The 17,406-nt window shown below is 39.9% G+C and overlaps 2 protein-coding genes across 2 annotated transcripts; one reads left to right on the top strand and one right to left on the bottom strand.

The window, feature by feature from the left end:
* Positions 1-1,010: 1,010 nt before the first annotated feature.
* Positions 1,011-6,577, top strand: hsd20b2 (hydroxysteroid (20-beta) dehydrogenase 2). Its single transcript, XM_044371365.1, has 11 exons — positions 1,011-1,216; positions 2,136-2,182; positions 2,357-2,432; positions 2,516-2,626; positions 3,671-3,738; positions 3,855-3,899; positions 4,060-4,094; positions 4,188-4,269; positions 4,410-4,475; positions 5,352-5,501; positions 5,587-6,577. Exons 1-11 carry the CDS (start codon positions 1,066-1,068, stop codon positions 5,728-5,730), a joined length of 975 nt encoding a protein of 324 aa, XP_044227300.1. The 5' UTR covers positions 1,011-1,065; the 3' UTR covers positions 5,731-6,577.
* Positions 6,059-16,245, bottom strand: slc12a9 (solute carrier family 12 member 9). Its single transcript, XM_044371364.1, has 14 exons — positions 15,935-16,245; positions 13,123-13,366; positions 12,869-13,003; positions 12,611-12,748; positions 12,167-12,469; positions 11,931-12,038; positions 11,584-11,695; positions 11,311-11,468; positions 11,145-11,227; positions 10,929-11,053; positions 9,826-10,018; positions 9,544-9,718; positions 8,349-8,495; positions 6,059-8,256 (listed from the first exon to the last, which is right to left on the bottom strand). The coding sequence occupies exons 2-14, from the start codon at positions 13,325-13,327 to the stop codon at positions 7,415-7,417; spliced, it is 2,724 nt and encodes a 907-aa protein (XP_044227299.1). The 5' UTR covers positions 13,328-13,366; positions 15,935-16,245; the 3' UTR covers positions 6,059-7,414.
* Positions 16,246-17,406: the final 1,161 nt, after the last annotated feature.

Below are 17,406 nucleotides of genomic sequence, written 5' to 3'. Positions count from 1 at the left end.
TAAGGATACTTTAGCCTCTACTGCTTTGATTTTCACTGTTCTTTTAAGGAAAGTCTATCTCTTGTGAGTTGCCCAACTTAATACTAAATCACTTGAGTGTCCCTTTAAGGTAACTTTCTTGTTTTAAAGGACAGATTCGCAATTTTTGAAGTCTGTCTTAAAACAACAGTCATATGAACATTGGTACTGGTTTTTCTCGCCATGGTCATTCCTCCTGTTCATGCTGAACATTAGAAGATCCCCTCAAATGCACTTTCAGTGTAAGTGATGTAGGACAAAATCCAAAGTCCTCATTTTAAGCAAAAAATTATTTAAAAGTTTATGTGAAGCTAATATTAGGCTTCAGCTGTCTAAATTTGTCAAATAAAATGTATATCTTCCACAGTTAGTCTTTTTAGTAAAATATTCCCTCTCTGTGTCTCGACTAACTTTGGTTAGTCGAGACACAGAGTTTCAGATAAGTGTTTAAATAATGTGTTTAAAAATGTCAGAAGCCTTGAACTGGTTATTTTCTTCATTTTCTTGTCATTTTCCAAGTTAGTGTCTGATTGCAATGTGGCATTTTTTGGTCAATTTTTAAAATCTCTCTGGACTTATTGTGAAATGCTCTCCAACCAGTAAAGTATGATCAAGCACACACATTTTTTTCAGCACTCTATCCCCCAGTTTTTCTCAGATGATCTGATCAGATAAATATAATATTCAGGTTGCAGGAGCAATACCAGGAGCACTTTAGATGGCAGTCCCTGCAAAATCTTTGGGCAGAAAATGATAAAGCATAACTTTATCACTGAATAGTGATTTAAAAGTTGAAACAGTAGCTTCAGTTCAGTCAGCAAGGAGTCTGTAGGGTCCAGGTTTATTGTGTGGGTCCAGGGGTTTGTTGTCTGACAAGCTCACCCTCATGACAGCAGCACACAGTGAGGGGTGGAGCAATATGGGAGGAGGACAGTTCAGAAAAAAAGTTCTCATTTCCTCTCATATAAAATTAGGATTGACCACCTTTTAAAACTTTGTCCACTGTGCTACAAGGGAATCCTGGTCAGTCAGGGGCTCTGCTGCAAAATGTCATTCACTGATGGACTGGCCATCATTGGGGGATTTACTATTGTTTTCCACCTGCTGAAACTGGCTTGGAGGTGTTGGTGTGGATTCAGAGAGTTTGTTTTATCAGAGTTTTGGCAAGTGAATTTAAGGACATATGGACAATGGGCAGGTAAAGTCAAAGAATGTGTAGTTTATGTCTCTTTCAGGTTGTTTTTATGGCAAATCAAAATTTTAACTGTTAATTGTGTCAGATTTGAATGTGTGTGTGTGTGTGTGTGTGTGTGTGTGTGTGTGTGTGTGTGTGTGTGTGTGTGTGTGTGCGTGTGTGTGTGTGTGTGTGTGTGTGTGTGTGTGTGTGTGTGTGTGTGTGTGTGTGTGTGTGTGTGTGTTAAGCCTATTGCAAATGAAAACATGCTGTACAGCCACAGGTGGATGATGAAGATCATATTGAGGCTTGTAGTTAAAGTGAGAGCAAGTTTGTGAAAAACACATAGTGCAGGAAACTGAGGTTGTGGGAATATTTGTATTTTCTTGCAACATTAATTCCCAGCAGCACACAGAAGACTTCTTCTCTGTGATGCATGTGGGATAAGTGACTTGATAAGCTGTTCACATTCCAACTTGATGGAACATTTCCGCTTTATTGCCTGCAAACATTTAAATCCTCTGCCGACAACTTCAATTTTAATTGAAAGTAAATTTACTTTTTCTAAGGTTGTACAGATTTTATAATTTATCACACATTTCCTAATGAAAAAAAGTGAATTTTGTGTCCAAACAATGCACACATAAGAAGAAGAAGAAAAGACTGCGCCTCTTGTCTTGGGTCTCCGTATGACCAGGATCTTATCCACATAGCTTGCAGTGTTTTTTCTGGCTAAGCAAAAATTCCTTCTTCTTCTACATTTCTCTCCTCTTCCTCTCACTCAATTTTTACATAAACCTTCAGATCAGGGTACAGATTGAGATTCTCCTGTCATTGCTTGGTAACCATTTCAAACAAATGGACATAGATTTCAGTTACTGTAGAAATGATATGATATGATAAATACTGTAAAATTGATTTCTGTGTTTTCTCCTGCATGCAGTTGTCACTGGTGCCACATCTGGCATTGGTAAAGCTTATGCCATAGAGGTAAGTGTCAAACTTACTTCTAAAACAATGTTGCTCCATTTTTTGGACCAAATTTCCAAATTGGGGCACTTCGGTTGATATCTTTAAGCTGTTTCAGATTGAGTGTTTCAGTGCAGAGCTTTGTTGTTTATTAAGAGAGCGACCAAACCTGTCTGTCTGCATCTGTCTCTCAAGCTGGCACGAAGAGGCCTGGATGTTGTTTTGGTAAGCAGATCTGATGACAAGCTTCAAATGGTTGCCAAAGAGATAGGTGAGTCAAAATATTGGTGTTCTACTAAACTTATATGCAACTCTAAAACAAAAATAATTTGAAATATTGTTTGTCTCCTTCAGAGGATCAGTATGGACGAAGGACTCGCACCATCCAAGTGGACTTCACAGACGGCCACTGTATCTACCCTGTCATAGCTGAGGGACTAAAGGGCCTGGAGATTGGAATTCTGGGTAATAGGACAACTGATCATAGGACAGAGGAAAAATACAAGAGAAGTTATTCAGATGCTTTAAGAAATAAGAAATATTGGAGGAAAAGTGTTGCTAGTCTGACAAACAATTCTTTCAGAAAACATTGCCAAACTGCGAGCAGAACTGTCTGGTTAAATTAATAGTTTGATGTATTGGAAAATATGCTTATTCACTTTCTTGCAGAGAGTTAGATGAGCAGATTGATACCACCCTGGTGTCTGTACGCTAAATACGAATCTAAAGCCAGGAGGCAATAAGCCTAGCTTAGCATAAAGACTGGAAACAGGAGGAAACAGCGAGTCTGGCTCTGTCTGAAAATAACAAAATCCAAAGTAAAAGACAAAAAGTCTGTGGTTTTACAGGAGTTTTATGTGTGGAAAAAACAAAGCATATTCCTGGATTTGCTTTTTGTTGCCTGGCAACCTCCCAGATATGACAAGACTCCAGCAGGTCACTGCACCAGGCCAGAAAACAGTCAAACACATAACCCCTGGTAAAACTATAACCTCTTTTGTACATTTCAGATTTTTTTGGACTGATTAAACAAGATATAACTTGTTAATAAGTGAACTTCAGAGTTGCTGGTGGGCAGACACCACACGTTTCTTCCTGTTTCCTGTCTTTGTGCTACGCTAAGCTAACTGACTGCTGGCTGGAGCTTCATATGTACCTTATTAATATTAGAGAATTATTAATCTTCTCATCTAACACTCAGTAAAAATGCAAAGAAGTGTATTTCCCAAAATGTCAAACTATTCTTTTACGGGCTCTTCCATCTGTAGCTCCACAGTTTGAATATGAAATATGTTTTCTTAGCAGCTGAAGGTTAATTTAACTGCCTGCAAAGTCATTTTAGAACTAATACCACCCTGAACCTTTCCAGACCACAATAAATGATGCAAAAACTGACTCTGAGAGGTGAAATAGTTGGAACAGGAATAGATTCATCATAATAAAAAAAATGTTTTATTTTATTATTAATATTTGTATTAATAAAGGTTCTTGCTTGTGTCTTTGTTACAGTTAATAATGTGGGGATGACCTATTCTGAACATTTCGCCTATTTCCTGGAAATACCAGATCCTGAACAGGTAAGTTTTGAATTTTACTGGACATTTTATTTTTATGTACTGGATGTCAGTCTTAAGAGAGGTCATGTGTATTTGTCACTCACATACAGTTTCCTTTGTGTGTTTATTCTGAAAAGAAAATCACTCAGGTTATCAACTGTAACGTGCTGTCTGTCCCTCAGGTAAAGTAGATGAGTTTATATTGTGTCTATCAGTGTTTTCAATGTTCAGGCATCTGCATTCACCACTGTGTCTGAACACAAGTTTTGTTTTTTATAATCAGATATTTCTGTACAGTATAAAAAACCAAGACAATGATTTATATTATGTTTTTTTACTCAGTTTACAAGATTGGTTCTTCCAGGCATGGTTGAAAGGTACTTTCACAAACACCCAGAAGTTAACAGTGGATATAAGACAATAAGATATAAGATGAATTTATGCATGTTTGTCTCCCATTTCCTCTCCAGAGGGACAGGACTGATCATCAATATCTCCTCTGTAGTGGGAAACCGTCCACAGCCTTTGTTCTCCCTTTATTCTGCCACAAAGGTACTTTATCATCTAGATATTCTGTTGTTTACATGCATATTATGTTCATTCAGATCACACTCAGACATTCACTGATTAGTGCACAACACTCACCTGTCAGTGTGCTTGTTTTGTGACTTTTACTTTCTTCTTTATTTCAGATTTTTATAACATATTTCTCTCAGTGTCTGCATGCTGAGTACAAGTCAAAGGGAATTACTGTTCAGGTAAAGTGTGCAACACATTCACTCTGAAACACTGAATACTGGTGAACGACACATTTTAGGGTTGATTCTTCTGGGACTCACTACTATGTTTGCACACAAAAAAAGATTACTTCAAGAATCAGGTTTAACTGGAATACTGTTAGTTGTAAATGAAAATGTACAAGCTAAAGAAACAACATTCAGACTCATTTTACAAATTAATGAAACAAAGACTAAGAAAATGTAATATACTACAAATGTTGTCCATTACTGAGCCCTGATAGTCTTGTTTTCTTAAAAACAAGACATTATTTAAACCTATTTCCAAAACAGAGACTTGTTACAAGAATTTTCAATGAACACATGTCAGTATCATGAATGAAGAGATAATGATGTAGATCACTCAACAAGAATAAATGGATTTAAACTCAATTACTGTAAAGAAAATGGAAATAGGTTGAAATTATCTCACCACACTGGCAGTTTTTTGTTTGTTTGCTAATTAGTTAGTTTTACCTGTTTTACAGTGAGAAATACTTTAAGGACTCTATAATAGACATGAGAGTGAGATTTTCACCTGGCATTCATTTAATAAAACCTTCAAAGAGGGTAAAAACAAAAAAACAATGTGAATCTGAGACTCATGAGTGTACTGAAGTTAGAGTTGAGCCACATTTAAGGCTGTTCTGTATGCAGCGCTCCACTGACAGAATAGCCAAAGACTAACAGTGTGTATTTATTGGTTAGACAAACATGCAGCTTGTAAAAATGAACCTCAGTCCCCTGCTGCTCTCAGTCAGACTCAGATTATATTCCTCTTTATTAATCTGCTGCATGTTAAGCTGCATCCAACACACTGTGCTTTGGACTAAAAACTTGTGTTCATTTTTCCCCCAGTGTGTGGCCCCCCTCATGGTGTCAACCAACATGACATTCAACATGGCCGTCAACTGCTTCGTGAAGAGTGCTTCAGGGTTCGCCCGTGGTGCTTTGAACACTGTGGGTCACTCCAGCTACACCGCCGGCTGTCTGTCCCACACACTCCAGGTCAGAGGGATGAGACTGCAATGACTCACAAATCTCCAACTGCAGTATCTTAACGTCTCTCCTTCTTTTTCCTGTCATCCTACAGAACTTTGCTCTCAAAATACTCCTGCCGGACTGGCTTCGTATGTCATCATTCTTCATCACAAAGCTACGAAACATCGCCAAAAGGAGCAATTATAAAAGAAGAGTGTGCAAGGAAAAAGAGTGGTTCAGTGAGAAGGAAGAGTAAGCACTGGATTACTGACATGAAGCTACACATGGAGCCAAAACGTGTTTATACATTGATTTGTCGAAATTGTATTAGCAAAAATTCAGAAACTTTAAACTGTTTAAGCTACATATGAGCCCTGTAGATTATCTTCACTATAGGTCCCTTACAAACATCTCTAAAATGTGTGTAATATTTATTTTCAATTATTGCATTAAGTTTATTTTTAATAAATGGAGCGAACATGTTCAACAGCCTTACTCCATGCATTTTGGGTCTGCAGGGTAGAAAAACAGAGTTTTCTATTTATATTGCTTCTATTACTGTTTATATTATTACATTTGACAGATGACACAGTCTTGGCTTTTATTGCATTAAAGCAATCTTTTAAATACATATTTCCTGTTGGGAATTTGCAATGTTACAGTTACAAAGATGATGATACATAGTACATTTGGCATACATTTACTTCTATGATAAACAGCAGTTTATCTACAGTAATGACCATTAGTATATAGAAGAATCTGTAATTTAAGGCTTTCTCATTGACCATTATCAACAACCAAAGATGGATCATGCCAAAAGGGCAAAGCCAAGTCATGCAAGATGCTTTTTCCGCAACTTCCTGGTTGTGTTTTGTAAACAGGTCCATGCAGTGTTGAACACTCAGTGACATGATATTCTGTATTCTGTAAATATAGTAAATTAAATGTGACACCTTGCTTTGGTTACAATCTTGACTTGATCTGAATCCGGGTTGGTCCTGGTCCTGGTCCTGTCTGAGACTGAATTATGATGGTCTTTATTGCCTCCAAACCAACCATCAGTCTAACTCCTTTGGATGTATTTTTGCAGTTCATCATTCTTAGGTCAAATGTTCAAAAATGTTCCCTTTGTGAAGCCTAGAGATTCACATTTAAACAGCAAAAGAAAACATGTTTGCATAAGTGCATGGAAAACAAAAATCAGAACTCCCTTCAGCTCAGAAAAAAAAGTCTTTGGGTCACTTGGTCCAGCAACCAGCAGAAATGTGAGAATGAAGGAAAAGCAAGCAGCAAAAAAATTAAGTTAAAAAGGGTAATGTCCATTAATACAATACTATTTGGGAACAACTAAATATGTTTGTTTTTACTGTGGTCCATCACAAAATACCACAAATTCATCACTTTATCCCTGAAAATATATATAGACATTTCTATATTTAATGTCCGAGACAACCCGTATGATCATAACAAATTCTATTTGTTCTGAAGTCTTTGATACATTTTTATCTCAAGACAGGCCTAGAGCTGATGCTGACAAGAAGTTCTATCATCATGAATTATATACACAAATGTTAGTATTCCTCTATTCCTTGGCTCAATCACCAAGTCAGTTCAAGTATTTGAAAATAGGAAAATATCCTATTTGAATGCAAAATCTCAAGTGGTGTATTTTTAAAAAGCATTCAACTGTGGTCCTTTTCTAAGCTTCAGTAAAACAACAGAAAAAGTACAAAAAGCTGTATGAAGTGGAAGTACAGTTTTGAGTGACTGGTGCTACTTACTGTGTTGTACCCTAGCATCCACTTTTTTATTACATTATGTGTTAATTTTGCATGTAACCAGAGTTTATACTTATGCGCACTTAAGTAAGCTGTCAGTTCAGGCTTTATGCATGTGCAATAATAAATGCTATAACAAACAAAACTTATGACTGCACATGCTCAGAGATCAGTGTATGTGACTGGGGTGACACCGTGAATCAGCAGCGTTGGCCCTAAACCGTTGGTCACCGTTTCCAGCTGAGTTAAGTACTGCTGTGACTGGCTGTGATGAGCAGGAGGTCGAGGTAAATACAGGAAGCGAACAGCAGCTTGGGAGCTGTGCTCCATCAACAAGCAGTTCACTGAGGACAAAAAGTCATCGGACAGAGCTTGGTTCGGCTCTACAGGGCGCCCGCCCTCAGGCTGAGTGTGGTGCTGCACCACAGAGTCCCACGGCACGATCTTTATGGACGCCCTGATTCTCAGCTTCTTCAGCAACTCTCGAAATGTCTCTTCGTTTACCACCCAGCCCTGGTCACTGGACTCCGTCTCCACATTCAGGAAGATTCTCATTCTTGCATGGCGCCATTTGTTGGACATGTTGAGCACACAGGCCATCTGCAGCAAAAAGAGGCTGCACACATCCTCATAATCACGGCTGCCTGGCTGAAGCAGGTTGAGAGGCCACACATCTATCGTCCGCTCTGACCCGTCGACCTTGCTATCTTTACCCTCTCCCTCCAACTGGAAGAAATATCGGCCAAGGCACACATTCTTGTTCATTTTAATGGCATCAGAAATGATCCCGACGTACTCCTCTGGTGATAGCCAGCGTGGGCTCTCAACGTGTCGGACTGGGGGGAAATGAGCCTGTAATGAAGGCAGGTCAACACCAAAATTATATTCACCCTCGCTGCCTTGTCCTATTGATGCGTCACAGAACGCAGTATCTTGTAAGAAGAAGTCCTCAGGAGTGCTGCTGTCATAGAAACCCAAGATCAGCGTGTTGGGTTTCATGCCACCTTGTTGAGAAATACAGGAGAGCACCAAGAGTCACCAACTGTAGATAAAGGAGCATCGTAATCTGTGCTGAATCATGGCAATCAGAGCTTACCCAGGCCTGTGATGCGCAGCAGATGCTGAGTTCCTTGTCTGACAGAAGGAGACAACGTCAGGTCTACAAAGGCCTTCACCCCGAGTTTATCAACTAGGCTCAACCAGAAGTTGTACTGCTGCTGGACCGGGTCTGACGGCAGGGAATCTAAAACACAGGAGTTGCAGAAATCAATATACTGCATAGACATAAATAAACAGTAATACAATACATGTCATAGATGCAAAACACTTTTCACAGTTCAGTGGTACTGCAGTATGGAGGCAAGTAAATGATCTCATTTCAGTGTTTGTTGACACTGCAGTGACTCCTGATGGCCACCAGGGGGCAGAAAGGCAAAGTGGGAGTCAGTGAATGAAAGAATAAGGATGCTGGTTGTTTCTGGATCTTTTAGGCGCATCACACCTAAAAACTGGATTTATTTTCATACAGTTTGGAAAAAATATGTGCCTAAAATAAACAAAAGCTGGATTTTTAGCTGTATTTAAAGCTGGCTGGTTTAAAACTCTCAGGTCTGATGCTACAGTGGTACAGAGAAAACTTAATCTCTTATTAATAATGCAAGAGAGGCATGTGACAGAAAGGAGCAGCAGATGGAAAGTGAAAGCCTAATGAGGTAGCTCTCCATGATGGTATGCATGAGCTTTAGGTGGGCCTGTCAGAGATGGTATTCTAATGAGCATACAACTCCAGTGATGCGCAACGTACTTCAGTATTTCATGTTCATCCTGTTTTGCTTGCAGACCAAATGATGAAAAAATATAATCACATGATGCCATGTCGATTCAATACATAGAAGAAAGTGTTCCAGGAACATGACAAGATCAAAAGAGGAGTAAAAATAAAGTAAAAAGAGTTGTCTGCTACCAAACCTTCCTATAAATGCACAGTTTCAGTCTATTAACCACAACAAAACCAAAAGTGAATGAATCGGCTGCACACATGTGAAATGATAGAATGAGTCATTCAGTCTGCATTCATATTATGAGTGATTACATTTTGTCTGCAGTAAATGAAGGCATGTATTTAAGCTGGGCATTTTGAAAAAGAAAAAAAAAACAAACAGAACTTGTTGTGTTCGTTGGTGGCAGAGAGTTCCGCTTCAGTGGGGGTGCAATGAAAATGATTCAAAGATAAGAATAATTTAATACTGTTAGCTGCAGATGGCCAACACAGACCATCCACAGAGCATTACCCAGATCTCCCAGCTGCACATGGCCCAACACATACAGCCCTCCCTTCTTCAGCTGGTTGACAAACAGGATGAGCTGACAGGAAGAGCGAGGGTTAGCCACCATTAACAACACCTGTGGCCTCCAGAACTTCACATGGTCTTTCCTCACATCCAGCATCAACAGATACTTGCGCACCTAGAACCGCAGTGGAGAGAGAAAAACAGCGCTGATGACTCACTGTACTGCATGTCTATTGTGTGTCTGCATGCGTCCAGATACCCAATGGTTGCTTCTATACATACCTGATGGAAAATGAGAGCCTGGCTGATGTAGCCCCAGCTGCTGGTGGGCGATCTGTAGTGAAGGAAAAGCAGCAGCACTAACAGCAGGACGATGCTGCCCGATGAGTACACAGGGTTAATGACGAACATCATCACTAAACAGCTCAGAATCCCCAGTAAGCAGGTGTGCCAGGAGAAGAGCTGGAAGGTCGGTCTGTTAAACACACAGAGATAAAAAACAGAGGCCGCTGGACACATGAAAAACAGAAGTGGTGACGGGAACTAAATATCACTTTTATTGTCCCATAAAATATATGACCGTCATTTATCCAAGCAAGGCTGACATTAGAGCCATTTATCAAACAGAGACATACTTGTAAAAAAAATTGCAGTATTCAATTTGCAATAAATTAGTAGCTCTTTAGTTTCATTGCAGAGCTCTTAATAAGGACTAATAATGACCACAGTCAATTCCCTGATTAGTTAAAATGTATAACAAGCTATTTGTACTTGTTAGTTAATTTAGTCGAGCCTGGAGAGCTCACAAGCCTTTGATTGTGCTCATCATGCTTATAATGCTTGACTTGTTTTATTGTAAAGAGTACGTTTTTACGGTTGATCGATTGAAACAAACTACATGGACTACAGAGTTTTATTCAAGTATTTATCAATTCTATGCTTGAACTCTGTAGCTTCAGTGGACATTTACAAGAAACAGACAGAGCCGCACTAACTAACTTTTTGAACCTGCACTCACTAAAACAAAACACTTTGCCCAACTACCTTACATTTTCAACTTTTTTAGTATCACTGAGAAATTTAAGCATGCTAGATTTTTTTGTTTACTTCCTGGGCCAGAATTTATGGCCATACTAAAATGGTGGAAAAAGGGTACTATGAAAAAGTGACATTTCAGCACCAAAAGCCTAAAACAGGTCATTCTCAGGCGTATTTTTTACCTCAACAGCAGATGTTCTTGTTGAATTTCTGCTCAACAAGTTTGTAGTCTTATACTAAAAATTTGACTTGACAGTTGGATTCAATTACAGGCTGATGACTGCAATTCCTACGTGCCACTGATGGAGGTCAGTAAAGATCATAGATTACTTATATTCTCCAATTACCTGAAATTTGGTGCTGACGCCCATTCGAGAGCCAAACAGGCCAAGTCGACTGCAGCGTAGGCGAGCAAGTAGAAAACAGTCACCAAACTTGCAATAGCATTGAGCTGGCCTGCAAACACCACACACTGTAACACAAACACACCACAAACCACAGGTTATGACATCAGTTGTAAATCTGAAAACATAGACTGCACACCCACAGAAAACTCTGCTTACCTGCGCCAGACCCCAAGTGTAAAGCACCGCCACCCACGGATTCCCCGAGCTTGATGTGATGGCAGCTGGGGCTAACGGTAAACCTGTGAGAAAAACAAGTCTCTTAGAAAAGGACTCAATACACAAAAGAGGCGCTGCTATGATGAGTAAAAACCTCAAGCCTTACCAAAGAGTTTATCCAGAGCAAGAGCATGCAGGATACGGGACGCTCCGATCATAGAGCACATTGCAGCTGACAGAGAGGCGCAGTATATCCCAATGATGACAAACGGAGGCCAGATGTTTATTCGCTGGAGGAAGCCATAATCCTGAATCAACAGAGTCCTAAAGAAAAATGACAAATGACTTTTAATGTGCGTCATATCACAACTGCTCATTTGACAGCTGATCTCATTTTAAGTGTTAATATCAGACAACTCTATCACGAGCCATTTCAGACCTGTCACATGTGGCGCTGACCAAGATGAAGAGGAGGACGTAGACTACGAACGTGTAAAAGACGGCTACAATGGTGCCTTTAGGGATGGAGACACTTGGAGTCTTCAGCTCCCCTTCAGAGACACACGGAAGAAAGAGAAAACATCAGGGTGTGTGCACAAGCACTGCTAAGATTTACAGAATAGTGTGTATGTGTGTTAACAGTGGGGTTTTGAAGTTTAGTTAACTTTCAGTTGTGTGATATTATTTTGCTGACAAGAGTTCACAGGACACTACAACTCTACCATTTGGAGCAATGACTTTGTAATAGTCTTTAATACATGTAATATTACGACAACAAGCTTTAACCTGACATATTGGCTCCGGCCATGATTCCAGTGCAGCTGGTGAACATGACGGCAAACACAGTGGCAAAAGACATGACAGAGTTGGTGCTGTAGTCCAGAGAGTAGCCAGCTGGAGAGAGAAAAATGAGGAACAACAGCGAGACCTTTAATAGATATCCCTGAATTTATAAGTGTCATGTATCATGTGAAGGTACTTTCATATCCTCACTAACCCCACAACAATCCCCTAACACTCACAGCCCAGGTTGTTCCTCAGCGTGGTAGCGCTGAAGCCTGTGTAGCTGGCGTTGTAGCGGAGGGTCTGGTTGCCAGGACCCTGGTGGGTGATGACGAAATCCAAAGGTTTGACCGCCACAGAACTGATGAAGATGGACAGCAGTGATACAGTGACCACCAGCAGGATGATGAAGGCGGTGCGGGAGTAGATATGAGCGCCCACCAGACAAACAAGCAGGCACAGCAGCAGGACTACTGCAGAGTATAGCACCGTGTACCAGTAACCCTGAGGAAGCACCCGCACCCCATCAGACACAGGTGACTCTAAAATAAAGGGAACCAGGAGAAAAACTGTGAATCCTTAAAAAGTGGGGGTGGGTGGATGTTCTTTATGCAGTAGATTAAGTCATTCAGAAAAATTGGTGAGAGAAACAGATCATAACCAAATAGTCAATCAAAACTTACCAGGATCTGAACCAAATACATCAAGTATGGCCTCCACAAGACCAAGAACATACTCTCCACATGCACACACTTTGGCCAAGAAGAACATCAAACCGATGCTTCCTCCAAACTCTGGGCCCAGCGACCGGCTGATCATATCTGATCAAATTTAGTCAGGGATGACGTTTCAAATGAGATTACTCTAAGCTGCAGGCAACATCAGGTAACACACAAGAAAAAAATAAACATTTTAAAAACTTGTTTGGTTTGTAAGGATACAGTAGGCTCCACCGCCTTGTATAGCACCGTTGGTGGAGATGGCACAGATGGACAGTATTGTAAGAGATATGATGGTGTAGGCTACAATCACCATTGAAAGACCCTGTAACAGCCCCGCATGACCAACCACAAAGCCTGCAAATGGAGATCATGTCAGTTTTAGTCACTGCAGCACAATGACTCAGTCAAGTGCAGCATCGTACAATCCAAAACAGATTTTATATTTCTGATCTCTTCACATGTGCATCGCTCACCAGTTCTCAGAAACAGTACAATGCTGAACATGGAGAGGATGGTTGGCACCATCACTCCGAAAAAAGTGTTCAGTCTTCGAGGGTCTTTATTCGGTGGCTCAGAGTTGGACTCGGGGCTGCCGTCCGACGCAACGCCACATGCCACTGCGGTCACACTCAGACCACACACTCCTGTGTTGATCAGAGGGGTGCGTTCGTTTGACATGGTTGGTGAGGAGAGTTTCGTAGGATTAGTCTATTTGTTCTGTGAAAAAGACATGAATGAAGACAGGTTTCAAACAGACATCCCGAAAATGTATAACATGCTCGTTGGCTACTATCTGTAGAAAATTGTTATATATGTCTACAGTATATAACGGGTTATGTCAGCTTTGTGTGTCAATTAATTGATTAGTTGATGGACAGAAAATTACTCTGCAACTACTTTGACAATAATTGTTTGTCATTATTTAAGCAAAAAAGCCAAATATTTGGTGGTTGCAGCTTCTCAAATTTTAGAATTTGAAGCTTTGGCTTGTTTGACGAACAAAACAAGACATTTGAAGACATCACCTTTGACTCTAAGAAATTATAACAGACATTTTTCTCTTTTACAATTCTCTGACATTTTATAGACCAAACAATTAATGAAGAACATAATCAAGAGATTCATCAATAATGAAAATGATCATTAGCTGCAGCTGTGTTTGTGTGTAAGAGATTGCTTTCCATCATTAAGCCCCACATACAAATATAATTTATCTCAATTTATCTCTCATGTGCAGTTCTCCTTTTTTTGACTAGACATGTTAATTAAGTGCACAGCTGCAAGGAAAAGGATGAGACATGTCCTGCCCAAAGTCCACTTTTAAGCAGGATTTTGTGCCCACTGTGCACTCTCGTTAAACATTAACAGTTTATTAGTCCCTCCCACTAACAACAGGATTTTGGCAAAATATCACAGCAGTTTTATTTTATAACATACACAGCTTTTTAAAAACTTGATGTATTGTTCTCTGTTTCAAAAGAAATATAGCAACAAGCCCCCAACACACATAGGCATATGTGCCCTCACACCCAGTGGGGTTTTTGCCCTTTCGAGCATTTCCTAAAAATGAAGATCATCATGTGCACAGTAGCAAATGTCAAGTATTGCCTGAATGCTTCCTGCTTCTGATAAACAAATTATTTACTTTGAACAGTTAAGCAGCTGAGAATATTAACATCTACAGCCAATCTGAACATATTTGGACTTTTTACAACATAAATCAAAATGTTCAACCATTTGTTTGACATTCACAAGTCAGATTGAAGTGTCTCAACACAAGTATGCAAATGAAATCCAGAAAGTTGAGCTGCTGCCGGGCACTGCAGTCACCTGATGCCAACATGTAGGCTGATTCATCTGACCTGTTCCGTAACTTTTGTACACAATCACCCTTTTCTTTCTCTTTGCAGCCCTCATTATAGATAAGAAAAAATGATTTTCTTTCTATATACACAACACAGCAAAGCTCAAGCACTGAAACTCCACTAGAGAGGCCCAGTGTGTGTGATGTTTGCCGCTTCTCTTCTTAATGAAAGCTACTCACACCTTAGGTTGGTATTTGCAGTCAGCTGATTAACAGCTGCTCGTCTGTTTTGGCATGCAACTCAAACTGGCAGACTTCTCCGCTGAGCAGCATGCATTTCTGGTGCACAGGTGACCTTGGTTGTTTTCTTCCTCTCACATACGATCATTCACTTTTTCCATTCTACCTCACAGTTTTCATCACTGAAGCTGTTGCCAAAGCTTCCTAAACATCAGCCTTCTCTGCAAATTATTAGATCAGCTACTGGATCACGTGATGGGAAACCCTGGGTAATACAAAGGTTATATGCAACTAAGCATGATGAGACATGCATGTGACATAACTTCCTAATTATCATTTATTTCCTACTTCAGATTTTCACATTATTTAGACAGTAGAGCTGAAACAATTAGTTGACTGACTGATTAGTCACTTGCAAAAAAATCTATTTTGATAACTGAATAAAAATTGTAATTTTATCATGCAAAAATGTCATGACTTTTGGACTGTCATATTTTGAGGATGTCTACTTGAGGTGTGGAAGATTACAATGAGCATTTTTCACTATTTTTGCTGAAAAAAATAAGCATACTTATCAGTCATGTAAATCTTTGATGATTGATGATTTGACAGATATATTTCCAGTGAGCTGTAGCCATTTCTATCCACCACTAGCCCTTCATAACACTCACAAGTAATTATGTAAATTACAACTAATGGGACAGACTCTCAACCCCAACATGGGGTGATGACTTGTCAGTGGTTTTAATAGGGAAGTTGATATTTCAGTGAGAACTGAGCACATGCAGTATCCATTTTAATGTCATTTTTTAGTTCCTGTATTGTTCTTGATTTTGAAAGATAACTGATATTCCTGATGTTGATGCAGACCGCCTGAACAACCTAAAAAGGCCCTCTGAGGGTCCCCGAACCCTACTTTAGAATTAAGTCGGTTAAAATAAATCATCGTTTCCGAAACATTTGCGTAGCACGAGGGTGGAGCAATTGCGGCAGACAAACTTAACGTTTTTGAGGAGCAAAAATGTAAAATATAGATGCACAATACAGCACAGCGGTTTTGGGGGTTAATGTGTGTTTACACTTTGAGGCACTCAGCCAGGAAGTGACCACACCGGCGGCGGCAGTAATAAAACTACGCACCATGTAAAGTGCTGGTGCACTGTGTCATCCAGACAGCAACATCCACGGTGTTTACGTCAAGACGCACCCTGCTGAAACACACCGAGAACAGTCAAACTTACCGCTTATCCGCCCCGACACAGTTTGATCCACTTCCTGCTTTGAAAGCTCCTTCAGATGCTGCGCTGTCTCTGCGCGGTTCAGCTGGATGTGTTTGGCAGCAGATGTCCCGGGTCAGATGCGCAGTGGACAGACAGATGTGGCCGCAGCAGGCCGGCGGACGGAGCTGAGCTGTCCCCGGAGTTTGGATGCTGTGAAAGATGTGCTGCCCAATAACAACACAGCAGCCATGGCACGCCTCGTCCCCCTGTTATTTGTTCAGAAGTGTCACGGGAGGGCAGAGACAGCCCATGTGACTGCCAAAATGGGAGGGTAGAAATACCACAGATTCGTGTCCAAAATAACCACGCCCCTTGACGTGTGACGTAACCAAAATAATAAGTAAAAATGATGTAAAGCAGGGGTGATTTCAGTTGTTAATCTATTTTATGCACCAACAAAAAAAACTTGTGAATGTATACACACATATGATAATGTAAAGTTTTTTCTATAGGCTGGACTGTTATTACATTTCTACACACCAGAGGTCCCTATTGTCACAAAGATAACACCCAGTAATAATGAGCTAAACTACTGAGCATGACAAGTAAGATTTTCATTACAATTATGGATTTTTCCGCACAGAAAATAGACAATTTAAAAAGCTAAAATCCAATGAATATATATTGTGGACTACAAGCCCATACATCCATTCTGCCCCAGGAAAAGAAACCGGCTCTGCAGTTTACAGAGGGGGGGGTGGGGGTTTTATGGAAGGTTGTAGTATTTACTGACTGTAAACTCTCAGTCAGCCACTTCTTGGACATCTGGGAGACAATGCTGCACCACCAGCTCTCTTTATTCCACAATCTCCTCAAAAAAATGTCTTATCAACCAAACATGCATTTGTCTATAGCATCTGGCAACATTTGCATGTAGGTTAATACAGAGGATCTACTACTGAATATATTATGGCTCCTTTTTTATTTTTTGTTTCTTGTCCCTGTTGGACCGTTAAATCTGCATAATACATACAGCAATACCCATCACTGACCAAAAAGTTTGATTACGATATCATCAAGTAATCAATGATAGTAATCAAGTAATCATGTAATCCTTACTTACATGTAGATGATTTGAAAAAGCTAGATAGATTTATCAATATTGGGAGAATTGATTAAAAACATTTAAATTCTAAACATCCTACACAAAAGCCTCCACCACGGCCGGATTAACCTCTTATGGGGCCCCGGGGGAGAAATTTGTTGTTGGGCCCTCGTTTACCCCCCAACAGGTGAAATGAGCAGATGACTGATGTATTATTTGATTGACAGAAAAATAATTGGCAACAATTTTGATTAACTGTTTATTTATTTATTTATTTTGCCAATTTGCCAAATTGGCATCGACAACAACTTCTCAAATGTGTATATATGCTTGTTTTCCATGACAGTAAACGCTTTAATTTTGGGTTTGTGACTATTCGTTAGACAAA

The sequence above is a fragment of the Thunnus albacares genome, chromosome 13 (genome assembly GCF_914725855.1).
Source record: "Thunnus albacares chromosome 13, fThuAlb1.1, whole genome shotgun sequence".
Lineage (NCBI taxonomy): Eukaryota > Metazoa > Chordata > Actinopteri > Scombriformes > Scombridae > Thunnus > Thunnus albacares.
Note: the sequence above shows the minus strand (reverse complement) of the source record. Positions and strands in the feature narration are given on the sequence as shown.

Excerpts from the sequence above, each read along its gene's own strand:
- hsd20b2 (XM_044371365.1), top strand. The coding sequence starts at position 1,066 with ATGTCATTCACTGATGGACTGGCCATCATTGGGGGATTTACTATTGTT. Across the intron at positions 2,433-2,515 it reads AATGGTTGCCAAAGAGATAG|AGGATCAGTATGGACGAAGG; the intron begins GTGAGTCAAAAT and ends TGTCTCCTTCAG. Across the intron at positions 2,627-3,670 it reads CCTGGAGATTGGAATTCTGG|TTAATAATGTGGGGATGACC; the intron begins GTAATAGGACAA and ends TCTTTGTTACAG.
- slc12a9 (XM_044371364.1), bottom strand. The coding sequence starts at position 13,327 with ATGTCAAACGAACGCACCCCTCTGATCAACACAGGAGTGTGTGGTCTG. Across the intron at positions 12,749-12,868 it reads ACAAGGCGGTGGAGCCTACT|ATATGATCAGCCGGTCGCTG; the intron begins GTATCCTTACAA and ends AAATTTGATCAG. Across the intron at positions 10,019-10,928 it reads GCGTCAGCACCAAATTTCAG|ACCGACCTTCCAGCTCTTCT; the intron begins GTAATTGGAGAA and ends TGTGTTTAACAG.